General features: G+C 39.8%; 1 protein-coding gene across 5 annotated transcripts in view; it reads left to right on the top strand.

The window, feature by feature from the left end:
• grm8a (glutamate receptor, metabotropic 8a) overlaps positions 1 to 20,865 on the top strand; it is a 409,634-nt gene that overhangs the window by 336,786 nt on the left and 51,983 nt on the right. For all 5 annotated transcript variants that reach the window (XM_070549006.1, XM_070549010.1, XM_070549009.1 and 2 more), the window contains one exon: positions 16,593 to 16,732. In XM_070549006.1, coding sequence (XP_070405107.1) covers positions 16,593 to 16,732 — 140 coding nt within the window. The remainder of the gene's footprint in view (positions 1 to 16,592; positions 16,733 to 20,865) is intronic.

The raw sequence follows: 20,865 nt of genomic DNA, 5'->3' as shown, positions 1-20,865 counted from the left end.
AACAAAAGTTCTAGTTTGTCTTTCATGCAGATGGAGGTGTGTGTTATTTTGTCATTCAGTGAAATTGATTTTGTTCACAGCCGGATCGTAACTCCTGCGGAGAAACAAGATGGACATTCCCAGTGGAAGCCGCTCTTGCTAATTAGAGGGGCTTGACTTGGAGATGATGATCTCTACGCGCGGCAGAACAGCCCTGGGAGTATGCATAAACGGGGAGGGATTGTGATCATGAGAGGAAAGGACTAACCAGTTGGGGGTGGTAAAGTTCATCTGTTCATAATGACCTCGGGGGAGAAAGTGAAAGGACAAAAGTGTGTGGGGCGTAACTTAAGTCAGAGCTGGTGAAATTTTTTTTTCCTGGAGAGAGAAAAAGAGAGCAAAGGTTAAGAGAGGGTCACAGAGAGCAGGGAGTCTATGGATGAGGTGACACAGGTGAACAAGAGAGAAGCAGCAAACTGCAAGGAGAATGTGGACATCTGCTGGAATACAAGACAAATAAAGTTCTGAAGCAGGAAAAATAAGCAAGCGTTTGGTCAGATCACGCACCCACAATGCGGCTCAAAAATTGGAGCAATCCCGGGCGTACCAAAAATTGCAGTTCCACCCTCATCCGCTGGGGGCTGGTGTCAGAAGCGAGCAAATCCTCATTGACTCCCATGTTTAAAATACCAATTTCACAGCAGAAATAAACATGTTTACAGCCTGGTTCCAAAACATGTTTCTGTTTAAATTATCTAGTTTACACTCATGACAACTCTGAGGGGGGTGAATTTTTTTCTCACTCTTCTGTTTAAGTGTATTAAAAGCCTAAAATTCTGTATAATTAATGAGCATCAGACCCACGTGACCACAGAGCTAGCTCCGTGGAAAGGCCTCAGTAGAGCCTCGGTCTGGCCTGGAAACTGCTCCAGGATTTTGAGTCTCTGTGTTTATGTATTCTGTTTTGGATATTATTTGTGCAATTGTTGGACAAAATGACTTGCTGTGGCATTAATTGCACTAATAGAGCGTCCAAGGAGTCTCCACTTCATTTTTTTCAGTAAGTAAAATTATATTTATGTATTTTAGGTCACTGCCGAGCTGAGCTTAGATTTTAACATGTACTGTTTAACCATGAAATTTAAATGTAATAGGGTAAAACCCAGTGCATTTAACATAATGCTGCACTTTAGAAAATGGGTTGAAATATAACATGTTGGTGGAGCTGGGTTCCGACTATCGGCTTGTAGAACTCTTCTCCCCTCCCTGCAGCTCGGTGCATCTCTGTCTGATCGCGGCTCCCATTTGCTGCGCGGGCTGCCGGCTTGTGGAGCTCTGGGATGGAAACCTTTCCACCCAGTTCTCCCCAGCGGCACCTCTGCGCATCTCAGATCGCAGCGGCGCTTGTCTGCTGTGCAGCTGCCGGCTTGTGGAGCTCTCTGGAGACCTCTGTGTTCCACCCGGTTTTACCCAGCGGTCAGCCCGGCGTATCTCTGACTCAGAAGCTCTGGTGTTGTGCACAGTTAACTCCGGTTGTAGCTAGGTTGCTACCTCCGTTAGCTTAGCTCCCACCTCCGCGTTAGCTTTGGGTTAGCTTCAGGTTAGATTGTAGCTAGTTCGACCGGGTGTCGTCAGTTGATCCCAGCCTTACAGCCCCACCCTCAGCTCCACCTCTCTTCCCTTTTGTGGAATTGTCTGGACTTGACGGAACCCGTGACATGGTCAAAATGGCGGTGGTGGCCACCTCCCATTTTAGCACAAAGACGTATTATTGGAGACTATGGAAACCCATTGTCCAATATTTATGTGTCGATGGGTCAGATGCACAAGAAAGTTTATTTGTTCTCTTTATTTGACAAAGACCCAAAAACATGAAAACGAGGTGCATATGAAGAATGGGATAAACAATCATAGCTGCAGAAACTTTGAAGCATTTTAACACCACCTTTACTAAATGAATTAGTCCTTTTCTGATAGATCTTCTGATTCATTGTGAAATAAGTATTTTTTCACTACATCGAAGTATTTGTTTTTCTTCTTTGAGGTTTTTGATTATGACGAGCTCTTTGAACCTCCTGTTGCAGCCTTTTAGTACATTTCTGCTTTGACGTGACTGTTGAAACTCTTGATTTATTCATTTTCTTTTTCATTCATTCTGCTTTTGGTATCATTGGCTGCAATTCTCCAATCGTTTATTCAGTCATAGAGTCTGGGCGGGTCGCCAGTCCGTCGGCGAGCCAACACGGAGATGCACCGGACAATTATTCATACTCACACTCACTAATTGGCCTACTTAGAATAATTTCATGTTTATAACATACATGTTTACCCTGCTTAACATCCGAAACATGAAACTGAGATTTAGATGACACGGCTTTTTTAAATCATCATTTCTCATTGGTGTAAACCTAAAATTAAATAGAAGACTTACCAATTTGCTGTTTCATAGTTTGAGAACTGATATTTTGACTTTTTGTCAGAAAGTTAAGAAAATTCACCAATATTATATGGTGGTTTTTGGTGTTTGCCGACCATTCAAAATAAAAAAAAGATAAAACTTAACTGCCACAATTTAACTCTGTTCTAGTTCACACATCTAAAGGCTGATTAACACTTCTCAGTCCGCGTCAGTACGAAGACACGTGACGCAATAATGCGTTGGTGCAAGGACTCTCCGACAGAGGGTGACGGAGACATGCCCAAATATTTAAACATTTGTCAAAGTGAAGGAGACAAGCTTGTGATTGGTCAGGACGCTGCTTCCTGTAAATGCAGCAACAGCATTGCCATTGTCTTGTTAAAGTGTAAAAAGATATTTAGCAGCATACACAGAACAGATTGAAGAACACATTGTGGAAAAAGTCCAAAAATATGAGCTTTTATCCACCCGTGACTGAAGGAGTACAAAATACAGAGCAACACTTTTATTCATCAACAGAAATGACAGGAAACATGGGTTTAGAGGTGGCCACCACGTGAAGAGGTGGAGGAGAATTTGGCGCTATATAAATAAACTGAATTGAATTAAAAGAGAGCGAGTGTGTCTCTCCCTTGTGACTGAGTATACATTAGGCTTCAGGATTCAGATTAGCTGCAGGCTAACGCTTCATACTTAGCAATTGTTGGAAAATGTGTTGGAAGGTACAGTACATTTTAATAGAGGGCAACGTACCATAATATAATAACTTAAACAACGTTTGGACAGGTAGTTGAAGCTGTCTTCCATTATTTAGGATTTTTTAGTCTGAGTAGCTATCTTCAGTCTTTTGTCTTTCTTCTGCAGTAGGCTAATTTCAGCAGGGGAATCACTGGCTGGCTGTAATTTTAGATAACAGAGTGAGACTAGGTAGATTTGGAAGCAATCACACGAAAAGCAAGCAGACAGAGGTATATTTACACAGAAACAAAAGAATCAAAACTTTTAAATTGAACTGCGTTGGGAAAAGAAAGACCAGAATAATAATTTGTTGGCATGCGTCTCAAAAGGCCAAAATGTTGCATCATCTTTCTTTTGATTGTTTTTATTTATTTAAGACTGTGTTGTTGAGGGTGATTGGCTCAAATAAGGAGCAAGACGGTTAGCTGTAAGAACGATTAACTGCAACTTTCCACTCATACCTGCAGTAGAAACTGCTCTACATGAATGAATCATCTGTGTGTGTTTAGCTCACTCGCAACACAAAACACTGAAACTCTTCACCGCCTTTAATCTACCAGAAATGGTCACATGCCTTTTTTTCTGTGTGTCCCTCTTCTCCAGTGCATCCATGCTTTTGTTTCTCTTTTGATCAACTTCATGGTTGCTCGTTTGAACCCCCCCCCCCCCCCCCCCCCCACACACACACACACACACACACTTTGTTTTATTGCTCTTCTCTCTTATTTTCTTCAAATCACAACACAAACCATGGCTCCATAAATGAGCTTTCTGTAATTACTTGAAATTGCAAACCCACCTTGTGCTCTGCATATTTGTGGAGGTCTGTGCCCAGTCACTCTGTAGCTTTTAACTCCACATTTTCTTCAGTACAGCATCCACATCACTGCAGATGTCGTCCAAAGATGCCGATCAATCTCCCGCTTTTCCATCACATATGAATCAGATCTTGAGCTACTAGAATATCTCTCCCTGGAGCAGAGACTCATTCCCAACCCAAATGTTCATGGCCTCTGAAGCGTTGATCTGCATCCTAGCTGCTGTGGGATGTCCGATGATAATATCTACTCACCCTTTTAATTGGCCAATTTCTGCATAAAAATGCAATATCAGAAATTATTGGTGTCGGTTTTTAATCTTTTTATGACACAACTTATATATCAAACTCTTCAGTTACTTCTCCTCTAACTCAACACGCAGTAACATGACAGATCTGTCGTATTGTTTTTGTGATATCTTTGTGTGTGTTAAAGGTTAAATATGTAGGAATAGAGTAAGGTTGACATCCTGTGGTCAAATTTGGGTATTGCAGTCTATTTTCTAAGCAAAGAAAAATCCCTTTCTCAGTACTGTTTCATGAGTTTCATGGCTGCTGTTACAGATCAGCCTCAGAAGAATGTAGATGACTAACAAAGATACTGTAAGTCATATGCAGTAAGTTGATAAGTTGATTATTTGTGATGTTATCCCTCTTGGGTGTTTGGCGGTAGGGAGCTCTTACTACAGTTATTACAGTAATGTGTCTCTGGCATTAGAGGTAATGCAGTTGTTTGCCATCTTGCTTTTAAGGTTGGTTTATGCTTGACGCATCCGCGAGGTCCGCAGGCTCCGTGCGGAAAAGTTGCGTCATTTTGCGTCATTTTAACAACCACGCCCCTCCACCGCACCTCCGCACGGCCCAGAATTTCCGCACCGTGCACCTCTGAAAATTTCTAACCACGCGGACGGATGGACGCCGAAAAACATGGCGGACTGGCAAGAACTAGTACGGCAGAGGTTCGTAAATACAGACATTTGTATGCTTCAGCTCTCAAAGATCACCGTGATCAACATGTTGTTAATAATTCTTGGAGAGATATAACTCGCACTGTCGGAAAAGACGAGAACGCTGTTAAAAATGCTGAAATGCCGTGTTGTAAACAGTAATTTCTACTTCTACTATGGTGTAGTGTTGGATGCATGCCGTAGAGCTCCATGCTGCCCCGTTCAGTTTGGGAGAATATTGACTCACCGCAGAGACGAGCCGCACGAACCATAAACACTGCGAGTTGTGAAGCGCGTTCCATCCGCGAGCCGCATCACCGCGCGGAAAGTGAATGCGTCAAGCATAAACCAGTTCTGAAAGGCTCATTGAAGAAAGTAAAACGCTACGTTTGACTCATTATTCACTTCACACATACATTTCACTGTAATACTGAAGTAGCTAGAAATATATTTAGGGCTGACTATTTGCATTTAATTCACCGTTAGCATTGTTAGCTCATCTTTAGCCTCTAGCCTGCCTCACCTGATATTAAAGTAAAACGAAAGAATCTTGATTTACAAGAAATAACTTCTGGGTCGCTCCTTTATACTGGCTTTGGTTTTTGCTGTTTGCCTGCTGGTGTTGAATTACAAATGCTCACTTATTGTAAACAGTAACTATGTCCCTTTTTTCTTTTTTTTATTTGACATATTGCTCCTTTAAATAGAAGAATTTTCATGTTTTGCTCAGATGTTTATATTTTACTAAGATATTTTTGATGTTGGCTACCTTAAATTATACATTTTTCAATTGTTTTACGAGGACCCCATTTACATCGTGTATATCTGTATCTGAAATTAAGAGTTAGACTATACTGGCCTAATGGGTATTAGCCGTTATCAAACATCCCTGAGGTAAAATCAGGCAAAGAAAGTGTGAAATTTTGAATAGGACTGAAATGGTTTTTAAAATATCAGTACAGGAATTTATTAGAGAGGAAAAGTAAGCAGCTGTTATGGAAGGAGATTAGTTTTGTCAAAGAGAATCGTTTTTAAGATCAGTCTTGAGAAATGAGAGTTCTGCAAAACTCAAAGTGAATTTATTGAATAGAACATTCTGGACAGGAGGCACCAGAGGAATATCAGTAAGTAGTGGTGACTAAATATAAGCAGCTGCTCAGGCTTAGTTACTCTCCTCTGCAGGAGACTGCTGCAAAATGAGCATTTCTTTGCCATAAGTTCAGGCTTCATTTTCACTTTTCATCTGTCATTTTGGATTCTTTTCTGCGTTTCTTTAACCGTCTTTGTCGCTCTTCCCTATTAGTGCCATGGATGCACTGCACACAGATGGAAGCCTGTTGGCACAAAGTCAGAACACACACACAGATCCATGTTTTATTAATGCACGCTGCAGTGGAGCTCTTGCATCTGCACGTCATAAACATTTAGTCCCTGTGAAAACTAGGTGTTCACCATGGATGTTTTTAAAGTGAACCAGGCAAAGCTTATGGCTTCTGAAGCCTTTATATGTTCTTCTCCCGCCCTTTCTTTATCACCTCTCTTTTTTCCTCTTTGCTTTTGTCTTTCGGTATCTCTAGCTCCAGTCACAGGAGGTGGTGTAAGGCTTTACGTACTCTTTTTGTCCTTTTGGTCCTCCGCTGCCATCTGCCTGTTACTGTCTCTGTCAGCTGGAAGGTTAAAGGCAATGCTAATTAATCTCACACATTTCGTATTGGTTCCTCCATTTCCCAAGCTTCTATATGTAGAAAAAGCAAAGTTTCATAATGTTGCAATTTTGCTTTAATTCCACTTGTTAAATGCAGCTTTTGGTTTATATAGTGTAATAGTGCTTTAGTCAACTTTACAGCAAGGTACTACTTTTCAAGTGTAATGTGTGTAATGGAAACTGGAGTGTAAAGTGTGGGTGGCGGCCCCGGAAATGTACCAAAATCTCCTGCAAAATAAGGCTAGCTTCCACTATCTAAACTTCTGGGTAATTTTCCAGACCTTTGCGACATGCACGTGTCTCCATTACACCAGGCCGGCCTGAAAGGGCTGCATCGTGGGCAGTTTCGTAGATCAGGGGTTATCTTTTCCGGGCGTGGAGGTCCGGTATCCATTACGTTTTAGTTTTAACTGTTTCAACACCTGATTTCAATCAGCAGGTGATTAACAGGCTTTTGAAGAGCCTGAGGAGCTACTGCACAAGTGATTCACCTTTGTGTTTGAAATGTGCAGTACAAATAAAGCTGCCTTGCCTTGAATCAAGTGTGCTGAGTCAGAGAAACCACTAAAACATGCTGGATACCGGACCTCCAGCACCAGGCTTAACTACCCCTGTCATAGACCAACCAAGTAGCTGAACTGGGGTAGGTACTCGGAAATAGCCCAGTGGCTCTTTTCCTGATGGCTTGAACTCACTCTGCTGAAATGACGAGCTGTTGAGGATTTTTAACTATTCTGACTGTTTAGCGGCCCAAGTAAGGTCATTGGTTGTTTATTATTTTTTACATTGATGCTCAGATTTTTTATCTTACACCAGCAAACTCCTCTCCCTTTGTTCCAGTCAAAAGATTTTTCCTCATTGAAGATCAAACTAACCACATCGGTGAATACTTCCATGGGATTGCCAGAAAGACATCAACAATCATTTAGGAGTAGTTATTACAAGAGGGGGCTTAAGACACATCCTTGTGGAGAGCCAGTGTTCGACAGGAATAATGATAATTGTAATTTTAGTTTGTTGTGCTTCTAACCTGGAGCTGTTTGGTGGGAACAGCCCTTTTGTTGAGTCTACAATCTGTACTGAACACGCTGCAAACTATCTGGGATATGATCAGCCTGAAGCTCCACAGGTTTAAAACACACTTTAAGGTTATATTTATGCAGGTGTAAGAGATTGGTTGTTTTGTTTTCATACATTATTACTGAAATTGTTGGTTGTGAAATGTTAAGGAAAAGAACGCCTCTAGGCTACAAAGCAAAGCACAGTGGGCAAGCACCGCAGTTTAATATGCTGGACATGTTTCAGGAATTCAGAGCTTTTTTATACATACATGTCAAACACACAACACATTCACTAGAAACCATAAAGCAAACGATTTCCTTCCATTTTGGATCGGAATGTTTCGCTTTCTGTTAGTTTCCATAAAGAAATGTGTTGTCTAGGTTTTTTTCTACGCTTATTATTTAATTGTTTCTGCCTTTATTCAGACTTTGTCTTTAATTCTTCCTATAAAATGTATAAAAACATTTGATACATTCTGCATTTTTTGTTGAATAGAAAAAAAGGTCAAGACCCATGAGTTTATTTTGCAAATCTTTAAGAAAGTTGTGGTTCTTGTGATTTTCTGCTGGTAATACCCTCAGGGAGAGCGGGATTCAGTGTCGACGCTACAGAGCTGTGCCTCTGGCAGGCAGGGATTGGTTTCTCGCTCAAAACCATTTCAGCAGAGCCTTTTGTCGTTATGATGCCTCGTTGCTGCTCGGAGAAAACCTGCAGAGTTAAAATAAGCCCAGAAAATGTTGGCTTGCTCACTTTCACTCACTTTCTTTCTTATCAGCAAAAGAAAAAGTTTTTCCCTCACCAAGATGAAGCAGCTCTATCTGGAAATGAAACTATTGAAATTAATTTGTAACAGTTGGGTTAGGGTTAGCTCGAGGTGGTGCAAATTGTGACGATCATTGTGACATCATCATCAGAAGAAGGGGTTTTCCTTTCTATTAACCAATAAAATGTTTCGCTTCAATAGTGTCAGTTGACAAAATAAATGCATGAGAAGATGGAAAGATCAAGTTGAAGTCTTTGAGAGTTGGTGATGACAAACATTTTCTCCAGTGCAGAAGAATCCTTTCAGAAGAATGATTTGGTGTCGCTTCAGGATGTGGTGGAGATGTGTTGCCAGGGTGACAGATGAATCACTTTTCAAGGTTAACCTAAGCAGTATGTTGTAGAAAGTTGCTCCTACATCCACAACAGGGCAGTTAAAGTAAATGAACACATTCATAATGAGAATGTTTTTTTTTTTATCTCAGCCAGCAAACAAAAGTTGTCTTTGTTAAACCACGAGGTAGTGAAGAATGTTATTTTATATCAGTATAAAACTCAACCTGGTTGCTGTTAAATGTTTGCAAGCAGCTGCTGCTGTTTTCCTGGTAATAAAAGATGAGGCAGAACTTATCGATGAATTTCTAAATAAACAAATTCCCTAAAATGTAATGTAACATGCAAACAGAATACATAAAGGAACATGTTTCTTCTTCTATTCTTCTTTCTCTTGCATCTTCTTTTGTTTCTTTAATTCTTTTGTTTTCTTTTTTCTGTCTTCTTCATCTTCTTTCTTGTTCTTCTTCTTTCTTGTTCTTCTTCTTTCTTCTTTTTCTTGCATCTTCTTTTATTGCTTTCTTCTTCTTCTTCTTCTTCTCCTTCTTCTTCTTCTTCTTCTTCTTCTTCTTCTCCTTCTTCTCCTTCTCCTTCTCCTTCTTAGAAGTATTTAATGTTTGGTAAGTTGGTAAATAAAAATCTACTTTGAACCAAAACCCTATAATATTCGCGTTTTCACTTTTTTTTAGTTAAGTGACTTACAAAGAAGTTTGAAACATGTTGTTGTTTAACTTTTTTTTATATTTGGAGGAATAAAATATAAAAGACAACATCCAGAGTTTTATTTTTTTTTTCAAATATAATAAAAGCAGATCTATCTGTATTTTTGATATTGTTTGTGAACTTTCAACATTGCCAATGGTTGCGCCTAAGAACTTCACTTTTTAAAAAGTACAATAAGAACAAATATTTTTTTTCATAAATTCATTATCAGTTTGTATTTCGTTGTTGGTTGTGAGGTTAAAACTTCAAAAGTTTACAGCTAAAAAAAAACACCAAATATTTCCTGAGCGCAGCCACAGCTACAGCTCATCGCTCCCGACGGGGATGGGGCAAATGCAGAGATGTAATTTCACGAGTGTGTGAGGATGAGTATGGTACTTTAAAAAACAGATTTATAGAAATGTGCCTTCACGTGAAGATGCTAAATAACGAAGTATAACTGTAGGAGAATGTCATTGACTTTATTTTTACCCAAGCATCAATCAGCCTTAACATTTAAACCACTGACGGTAAAACTTTCCTTATTTTTGGTCCTTTTTAATATCTTGCTGACTAAACCTGCATCTTTAAATTTTTTATGGGTGTTACAGTGACACTTGCCAGCCATTGGACTTATTTTTAAACAGCATGTGCTTACCATTGCAGCCATAAACCCCAGACGAATGCTTAGAAATGTCTCCCCGAAAAGAAATAAAGGAGGTGTTCACTGTGCTTTAAAATGCCCCAAATGTCGATGTGATGGGACCTTATTGCAGCTGTAATCCACAGAAATACCTACCCACAATTCTGCAGACCCAGTGGATCTATTGCTAACATCCAAGCAGCAGAGAGTCAATGTCACCCTTATTTGTTGGCAGTCAAGTTCCTTACTTTTCTGCCTATTTCTTCAAACAGGCAAATGGTGAACTAGTCCACAGTTAGCCTTATATAATTCTGTTGAAGGCATCCTAAAACTGTACCTCATACATTATTACCATTTGCCTTGGGTTTAGGGCACTTTAATTGGGACACAAAACATTTTAAAAATAAGTTATAATTTTTCTTTGGTTAAACAAAACATATGCATGAAGCCACTGCAAAAAATCCCTCTCACATAAAGTGACCTCACCAGTTTAAGTACTTTTCAGTATAAGCCTCTTCAGGGCTCTGTCACTCTTAATCAAATTAGATGCAGGCCACGCCCACCACACCGCTGATTGGCTGCAATGAGGTGAAGAGTTTGGAGATGTAGGAAAGGCTCTAGGTAGAGCTGCTGCTCCTCTATGTCCTGAGTGCAAGCTTTTCTAAGGATTGATGGGTGATGGGGAACGTTATGGTACGTTTTCGTATTGTGATGTCACAATAAGGGAACTTTTGAAATGGCTTGTAGAAACTTATAATTCCTTACACAAACACTGACAGAGTATGAATGTTCAGTTTTGATTCCTGTTTAGGGTGTTTGTAGACACACTGGAGACCTACGTGGCTGCATGAAAATATGCATGTTTTATCCCCATGAAGCATTGCTAGAAAAGGAAAAATTTGCCAGTACTCCCCTTATAAGTGCTGGTTCACTGAGAGGTGATGAATAAAAGTCCTGGCACTGCGTACCAGTGTGTACCAGCTCACTTAAAGCACTGCCTTGAAATAGTTTTTGTTGTATAGATTTAGCCTTGATTAAAATTGATCAGCTAAAAGGGCAATACAAGCAGGGTTGTTAAATTAATTCTAACCAGTAGGGGTCAGTGCTCAGAATCTACAGCAGCGAAAATGGTAGCAGAAGAGTTTACAAGAAGTGCGCACAAATGTAACTGAAACATTTACGTTTCTTTCTATCAAAGGTGATAAACGTTTTAACAGTGTCTCTAAGGATGGTATTCTAAGACATACTATTGGATTATCAGAACACCGGTGTTACAGAGATTTTCATATTTTTGGGTTGGTTTTCCAAATCTTAGTGATCTCTTAACTTAGGAAATATATATATATATATACACCCACACTCACTCACACACTACCGGTCAAAAGTTTTAGAATGCCCCAGTTTTGCCTTTATTTTATTGGAAAATATGCAGTTTAATGTCACATTGAAAATGAAAGCATAGCACAAATTAACAATTGGAGTTAAAAAAAGAAACCATGGAATCAATTTATAGACCAAAATGTATTCTAAACTTTTGACTCATCAAAGTAGCCACCTTTAGCACATAAACAGCTGAACACTCTCGTGGCATACTTTCTACAATAGAAATCAAATATTCTTCAGAAAGCTCTTCCCATATCTGTTGCAGAAGTTCCCATAAATGTGTGGCACTTGTAGGTTGCTTTGCTTTCACTCTTCTGTCCAGTTCATCCCAAACCAGCTCGATGGGGTTTAAGTCTGGAGACTGTTCTCGCCGCTCCATGTTTACAAGCTTACCATCTTGTTCTTTATTTCCCGAGGTAGTCCTGGCATAGCTCGGACTTATGTTTTGGGTCATTATCTTGCTGTAGGATGAACCTCTGCAACTAGACGCATGCCAGAGTGTACTGCATGGTGCTGGAGAATGCTACGGTACTTGTTTTGGTTCAGCGGGCCTCTCACTCTGTACAAGTCACTGACCCTGGATCCAGCAAAACAGCCCCAGACCATCACACTTCCTCCTCCATGTTTGACAGTTGATGCCACACACTGTGGAACCGTCCTTTCACCTACTTGATGGCGTACAAAGATTGTGCGTGATGAACGGAAGATTTCAAATTTCGATTAATCAGTCCATAATACCTTCTTCCAGTCTTCAGTGGGCCAATGGCGGTGTTTCATGGCCCAGGCAAGCCTCTTTCTCTCATTCTGATGACTTAGCAGTGGCTTTCTTGCTGCAACTCTTCCTGTCAAACCTGCAGCTCTAAGTCTTCTCTTCACAGTTGAAACTGAGACTTGCTTACTCCGACCACCATTACGCTGTGCTTGAAGCTGTTGTCATGTGAGCCGCCTGTCACGCAAGCTGTTAACTCTCAGAATGCAGTTGTGGCTTTGGGTCTGCCAGACCTCTTCCTGTCAGTTTGCCGCAGTTTTTGAGTGCCTTTTGATGGTGAAGGAAACTGTACTCACTGACACCTTGACTTTGCAATTTCTCTGTAGGAAAGACCTACATTTTTAAGCGTTTTAATGGTCTGTCTCTCTTCCATTGTTAAGTGCCTTTTTCTCGCCATTTTTGTGGCAACACACTATTATCTGCAGTACAATACTTTTCAACTGATGCTCACGAGGGTATGGTACCACAGTATGTTCCAACACTGGTTTTATGCAGACCGAGGGCAGATGGTTGTAAGTAATCTAGAAAAGTTGGTACACTTGTGGGAATTAGTAGCACCAGCTTTCAAGGCTTGATCAACCTCCATTGCTGCAGAACAGCTGTGTTCCCTGAAAAAGGCCCTTTTGCATAATTCTGAAATGTACATTATTTTTCAGTTTTGAGTAGCCTTAACTTATTTTTTACCCTCTGGCAGTTCACCACTTAACTTTGTTCCATTTTGAGCTATTCATTGGACTTGAAAGACTTAAACTGCAATAAATAACTGGAAAAATTGGGGCGTTCTAAATCTTTTGACCCGTAGTGTATATATATTTTAAAACCATACATAACGGCAGTTGTGGACAAATCAGATCACTGAACTTACAGTAAAACACCTAGTTTGGTTGGTTTTCTAATAATTGAATGAACCAGAATCTCATCCTAGATGTAAAAACAGTTGGCTTTGATCAGACGACGTGCAGAACTGGTGTTATTTAAAGACGATGTATTGTTATTTAAAGAGGACTTAACAATGTCTGATGATGTTTTTGTGTCCTCCGTCCAACTGGTGATCAATGCTCTGCAGAGAGTTGAAGTGGTGAGGCTAGTTTTCTTAATGAGGAACGAGTTACTCTGTATCGATAATAAAAAAGAAACTTTTAAAGGACTCGTTTTTGTTACTTCAGGCTGAAAGTCTTTTACAGTGCTGCACTTCAAAAATAGTTTTGAGTGTTATTAGGAATTAATTCATGCAAGACCTGCATAATAAAGGTTAAAGGCACTGCCTGAAGTAGTTCCTTGGGATTAAAGAGGGCCTGTGTGCATAAATGAGCACTGCATCTGAGCACAGGCTCCAGTCTCTGTAATCTTTAGGAGTTTGTTGTTCAGTTTAGGAGTCGTATGCTCAGCTGTTGTACAGGAAAAAAGAAGTGAACCCTTCACTTTTTAAGATAATTCTATGTTAAATGTATGCACAGAAATCCCTTAGGCAAGCAAGCATCTTTTTGCATATCTTAACTCAAACTGTGCCACAGATGGAAAGTTGTCACTTATGGATTTTTACAACACATTGGCTCAATAATGTAAGCTCCTGTCATTACGTGTGCTGTGTGTGTTTGCTGATATGTCCTGCTGCTTTAAAACGTTCTTTTGTTTAATCCACCTTTCTGTGGGGTGATAATATTTTTCCTTCAAAGGGACTGTTGCGTTCAGAGAAAACGGGCTGCTCTTGTTCTGCATAAACTGGTGTAGCTCCCATGCGCTGGTATGCGTCTACTCTTTTGGTTCATTCCATTTATGAGCAAAATGATAACATTTCCTAAATTGGAGGGTGTTTTGAATTGTATGGAGACATAATGATGGGTGTGTTTATGGGTTGTTTACCTGATATGTAACCCCATACCATCAATTATTGTGGATATTAAATTATTGTTGACCTTAAAGGTATCATAGGACTTGAACATAACATAATAAAAATCACTAGCGTACTTTATACGTCACCGTGCAAGTGCTGCTGAGGACTGATCTAAACAGCATTTGCTAATTGGCAAAAAACAAAATTCAATTATATTAATTGTACATATGTATATATATATATATATATATATATATATATATATATAAGTACTTTTTTCCTACTTAGGTAATTATTTGTGTTACTACGTGAAAAGCCTTTTTTGTCGTTTGGGTAGGCATGCTGTTTGGCCGAGACGTTCAGCTGGGCCCCTTCGTTTACACCGCTGCCATGGATCAAATTTCCATGCTACCCTCTATCTGCTCCACTCTGTGAAAATCTGTGAAAATGTCCACATGAATACTGCCACCACTTTACTTTAGCCTGGCCTGTTTTGTTTCCAGCTTGCAGGATTTGGAAAAGAGATACAAAACGACTGGCGGTTGGTTCCTTCTCGTTTGAACATCTTTAGGAGATGAAACTACGACTTTGTGACTTTGTGTGGGAGTGACTCAGACCCATAGACAACCACTCAAAATGCTCGCTTGTTTGTCTAGGGATATCTCCCATAACGCATTGCAAAGTTATGTCACAATCTACTTTTAGCTACTGATTTTTTTATAGTCAGTTACTGCTTTTTAAAATGCCATTTCTTTATTTCTTTGATTTTATTTTGAAGCCATACTTTTTAAAAACAATTTAACCTCTTATTAGTTTTTCTAGTATTTTAACCCTTTAAATGTTTCATTTTGCTTAAATTCTTTATGTTTTAGACACATCTGACAAGAAATAAAAATATATAGGTTTCACTTTACTCTGAGGCTTCCTTTATAAATGCTTTACAAATGTTATGTTAATTATTCCTTTTCAGAATGAATGGTTAATTGTTCTATACTTTTAAAAATTTTGGACATTTGAGGCAGGCGCACCTTATGTTTAGTAAAGCCAATTTTAGGAAAATCACTTTTTTAAACAATTTTCATGCCTATGTATTTTGTTCTAGCATATAGAGTTTAAATACTCTACTAATCATGTCAATTTAATACATGTTCAGATGTTCACCAAAGTTGGGCTGTCACCGCTTTAGTGTAACCAGTCCAAAGTGATGTTTTTTCTTTAATCTTATTGTTTTCAGTTAGTTGTTGACTGGTGTGAACGAGTTAAAAACCCAAAAGTAATCATTCAGTGTTGTCTATATGGATTATTTAAGTTGTTAGAGTACCATTTTTTTACTTCCACTATTTGATTTTGGTCATTAACTATGGAAGCTCACAGGCCAAACCTTCACAAACAATAAATACAGACTGGAATGATTATTTTTTTAAAGGTTAAAGGCAAACTAAAATCTTCCAACTGGTTGGGGTCTTATTGGGAGTGTAGAGGATGGATTAAATGACAAACCCACTGGCTCCTCTGACTCACTCACTGACTTTTTCAGTTTTTAGATTTTTATCTGATGTGATTTAGTGTCATGTTTCATTCATGCGCAACAATAGAGACCGAAGAATCAACATCATTCTTTATTCATACGTTTAAGGAAGGAATTTAAAGTAGGAGGGGAAATGAACGCACATTTATCACAGAAACATTCCTGATTCATAAGATCATTTAAAACTAGAGACCTCACAATCAACTCTTTCTGCCTTAATTAATCTCAGTCACTCAGTAAGCTTCATTATCTTTCCTGCTTATTCTTTTGTAGTCATTATGAGCATATCCCACCATTTTCTCTGAAATTGAGACTTATTTTTGTGTTTCCTTGAGCTTTTCTTCAATTTATGTCTTGCTTCTTTCTCATTCCTTATCATTTATTCTGCCTCTTACGGTTTCCAGTCCCACACACTTTTTCCACTTTGTTTTCTAACTTTTTGTGTTCCTCATCAGCCAGTCATCCAAAACCTTCTCGCTCCCAAGGAATTTCCATAAGGTCTTGCTTTCTCTTCATGCACACTCCAATTGGATTTCTTTTATGCTATTTTACATTCAGCAATATAATTTGATTGTATCACTACATAAAAGAAAAAGGCAGCCAGTAAGACCGAGAGAACCATAAAGGTTTGTGTTAAGCCTTATTGAAGGTGAGAAAACCAAATCTGAGGTGTAATCTAAATTTGTTGATGCGTGCACACATGCAGCCTGCAGAGGCACAAGCAGGTACAGCCCAGCTCCGAGTGAGGACTAAAGGCGATTATGGTTTGGTTTTCATAGCTCATAAACAAGCTGGCTGTAGAAATATGACCTTAATAAATCGGTATGGGCATGCTGTATGTTAGTTTTGCTGTTCTCAGCAGAGCAGGATCAAAATCTCATCTTATTTGTTCTGGTCAATTAAAACGTATCCCACTTGACACCAAATCAATGGATCTCTATTTTAATTATATCTTCTTTTTATTTAAACAGGAAGTGCTAGTACACCTGTGATGTTTAATGAGAATGGAGATGCTCCAGGAAGATATGACATCTTCCAGTACCAGATCACCAACAGATCCGCCGCTGAGTACAGAGTCATCGGCTCCTGGACAAATAAACTACATCTCAAAGTAAGATTTTTACACACACACACACACACACACGCGCACACACGCACACACACACACACACACACACACACACACACACACACACACACTGTGCATTTGCTGGAAAAAAGCCTGACAAAAGCACTAAATGAATTATTAGTCAGATATTCAGTCAATGAGGTGAATGTAAAATACTATCTGATGAATGATTGTGCATGCTGCATCATTACAAGATTCCTCTATTTGCTGAGTCACATTTACAAATGATTACTAATAATAAGAAATGAATGACAACACACAAATGAGATGAAATGAGAAGCATTCACGTCAAACTTGTCAGCGAGGTGAATGTTGACATAACTCGTCACCACATCGGCACCTTGTTTCTCAGCTGCTGCAGATCAACGGGGAACTTTTTTCACACAACTGAATTGAAAAACTTTCAATATGGTCTTCTGGTGACCTAGAATCTGGTTATTGCCGAAGCAAAATAATTTAGCTTTGCATGTCGGTCTAGGCATGCTCTACTGGAACCTCCGCAAGCCCGGCCAGTATTGTGGCTGACCAGACACAGCGTGTTTATGTAGAAAAACAATTCATTATTTTTCCATCTTTCAGTTCTTTTTAAAACACAGAAAAAGTTTATTTACCTGCAACATTTCTTTAATTACCTGCAACGTTTCATTTGCGGCTGCAAACATCTTCAGGCTGACGCCGATGGTGGCGTCACTTCTTTCGTTTATCCGCGGGCAGCAGAGGATGTTGTCGCCCTCTGCTGCCCGCTTTCCCCTCTCCGATGATGCAGTCCCATGTGTGATCCAACGAGTAAACTTCTTCGTCCCTGTTCATGGTCCCACATCCACGTCTCCTTATCTCGATAGCTTCTTTTATCCATCTTTTGTATTTCTGTTGTTCGGTGTTTACGATCCTTGTGTTGTCCCAGTCCATTATATGGTTTTCTCTTAAGCAGTGATCTGTTACGGCTGACTTCTTTAATGTGTTTTCTGCTTCTTGTTTTGCTGCTCTTGTGTGTAAGAAAGATTACAATAGAAGATAACAACATACTCGTCTCACATGACGTCACATCCCGGTTCACAAAAACACCAACCCAACAAACATAGGCATAATAGTTAACAGAATCAGACAGGACAAAACTTTACACAAAAGAACAAACCTCACAGCAGATGACATAGCACTACTGATAGGACTGGTAGCTAACTCTGCTTCACATACGATGACACAATATACAAACAACTGGAAGGCTTTGCCATGGGTAACCCGTTATCAGCCAGCCTGCACGAGTTTTTCATGGAAGACTTAGAACAAAATGCCATAGCCATAGCCACTGCCCCCCCCCCAACTGCAAAATTAATCTAAAATATGGAAACGCTACGTAGGTGACATACTGGAAATCATACCAAAAGGACAAACACAAACACAACACTTGAATGACATTGATGACACAGGCAACATAAAGTTCACATATGAGTCAGAAACAGAAGGCCGTATAGCATTTATGTACATGAAAATGACCAGGCAGACCAACGGGACCCTAAACATAAACACATATAGGAAACCAACACACACAGACCAATATTTATTATGGAAATAAGAACACCCTACCATACACAAAATGTCAGTAACAGAACATTATATCACTGAGCAAACAGGTAACAGAAGAAAGAGTCCATAAACAAGAGGACAAACAACGCGCTTTAAAGACCTGTTGATACCCGACATGGGCAATAAACAAAGGAAAACAACAAACAACAACAGAAAGAAAAAACAACCAAAGCAAAGAACCAGCAACCCAAAAAGACAAGAACAAAAACCAGTGATAACCCTACCATACATCAAAGGCATAACAGAAAAAATAAGAGCAACAATGAAAAAACACAACATAAACACACCAACAAAACCATACACAACAGTTAGAAACAGACTAGTTCGCCCAAAAGACAAGATATCAGCTGGACATAAGTGTGGAGTCTTTTACAAAATCCCATGCAAACTCTGCAATAAAACACATAGGAGAAACCGGACGCCAACTCAACACACGAACAATAGAACACAGAAAGGAGTGCGAGAAAGAAACAAGTCGAAAACACACAAGAGCAGCAAAACAAGAAGCAGAAAGCACAATAAAGAAGTCAGCCATAACAGATCATAATGGACTGGGACAAAACAAGGATCGTAAACACCGAACAAAAAAAATACAAAAGATGGATAAAAGAAGCAATCGAGATAAGGAGACGGGGATGTGGGACCATGAACAGGGATGATGGAGTTTACTCGTTGGATCGCACATGGGACTGCATCATCGGAGAGGGGAGAGCGGGCAGCAGAGGGCGGCAACGTCCTCTGCTGCCCACAGATTAACGAAGGAAGTGACGCCACCATCGGCGTCAGCCTGAAGATGTTTGCAGCCGCAAACGAAACGTTGCAGGTAAATAAACCTTTTATGTGTTTTAAAAAGAACTGAAAGAAGGAATTTGAAACTAAATTCCACACAAAATTAATTCTTTTATGTTGCTTTATGTGCTTTGTAGTTAATCTGTAGCCGAGCAATCACAGCACACTGTTGGTTTGGTGGACCAATCACAGTGCTCTATCAGCCAGGTGGGCGGGATGTTACTGCAAACCAAGACGGAGCCTAAGTCACGCCCACCTACTTCCGCACCACAGGTCCCTGGAAGAATGAACAAATGAATGCAAGTCAATGGGGCTAAAAACGCTATTTTCTAATTCCGCTTGTTTTGTGCCATGGATTTCACATATGACGTCCGTGAATGTTAAAGACGCATTTTGATACCAAGCACACACTTATTTTCGAACAGGGGGAAACGATATTTTAGGTTTTGTGTGAACATAAGTTCAGGACTACAAATGCGCTTCACGAAAGTGACGTCATCGAACCAGACATGGAGAAAACTGAGGGAAAAGGGCTGCGAGTTCAGCAAACTTCCCACAGGAGGAAAGAACCATTATAAATCTGGTCATTTGGTAAGTAGCAGCTTGAAAGACAACCGTAGATCCCGCCCCATGACTGAGAGACATTTTTGGATTGTGGCCAGACCATCTATTCACATATATAGGATGGCTTGTCAGTCTAGTCTTTTTTTCTGTCACACCTGCTACCAAATAAGCAGCTATTTAAAAGGTTTGCCTGTTTCTAGATAAAAATAATCAGTGGCAAATGTATTTGTTGTGTACTTGTTTTTTGCAACACCCAAACCACCACAATACAAATGTATTGTTGCAGCCCTATATAGCTGCTTTGTTTACCGCGATCCTCCAAACCCAACACACCTTCTTGGGGACATTTGTTCAGCTCATTTCAGCATATGCATGGTTGCTTTCAGGCCTCTGCAGAGATGCTCTCCAGAGTCCAGGTCTCCAGCTGAGTCCCCCCCAATATGTTCTGTAGTGTTTACATCTGTAGTGTACAGCATTAACTTATATAAACTCCAGATTGAATGCCCAAACAAGCTGAAATCTCTGTTTCAGGTTCTTAGTCACAGACTGAACACTCACACACAAGTGTGCACATAAACTCCTTTGGCACGCTGGAGTGCTGTGTTATAAATCCACCCAGGACTTCATTAGAAAAGCCAGATGACAGATGAGAAGACTAATAGACACAAAATGCTCCTCGGCTGATGGACGTGCCGGCAGACTGAGAGTGAAGGAGAGTCTGGCGCTGTCCATGCAGTCAGGACACACACGATTGGACACTTTGATGGCTGAAAAATCAACAGATGTCTGTTTTTTTTATTTTATTCGTTTGTTGATAATCCAGTTAGGCTTAAAGTCACAAGGGTTGTACACATGATCACACTAGCTTCTGAGCAAGTGCATGTGGAACACGGTTGACTTGTTTCAGGTTTAGCATATTTATGCTAAATCTTGTTAGCCTAGAAATCTAGACTGACAGTAGCAGATGATGTCAGTCTAGCCACGCTCCAGTGTAGCCTCCGCAGTAGGGTTGGGCGATGGGATGAATGAATCGACCATCGGTGATGGGCAGAGCCGTTACGGTTTTTTACAGGTGATTTGTTTATTTATTTATTTGTTTGTTATTGACAAATATTGTACACGTTACGCACAGAGAACATCGCGGAGGTAACAATCGAGAAAAGATCTCCATCAGTACA

The sequence above is a fragment of the Nothobranchius furzeri genome, chromosome 1 (assembly GCF_043380555.1).
Source record: "Nothobranchius furzeri strain GRZ-AD chromosome 1, NfurGRZ-RIMD1, whole genome shotgun sequence".
NCBI lineage: Eukaryota > Metazoa > Chordata > Actinopteri > Cyprinodontiformes > Nothobranchiidae > Nothobranchius > Nothobranchius furzeri.
This window is presented reverse-complemented; position numbering and strand designations above follow the sequence as displayed.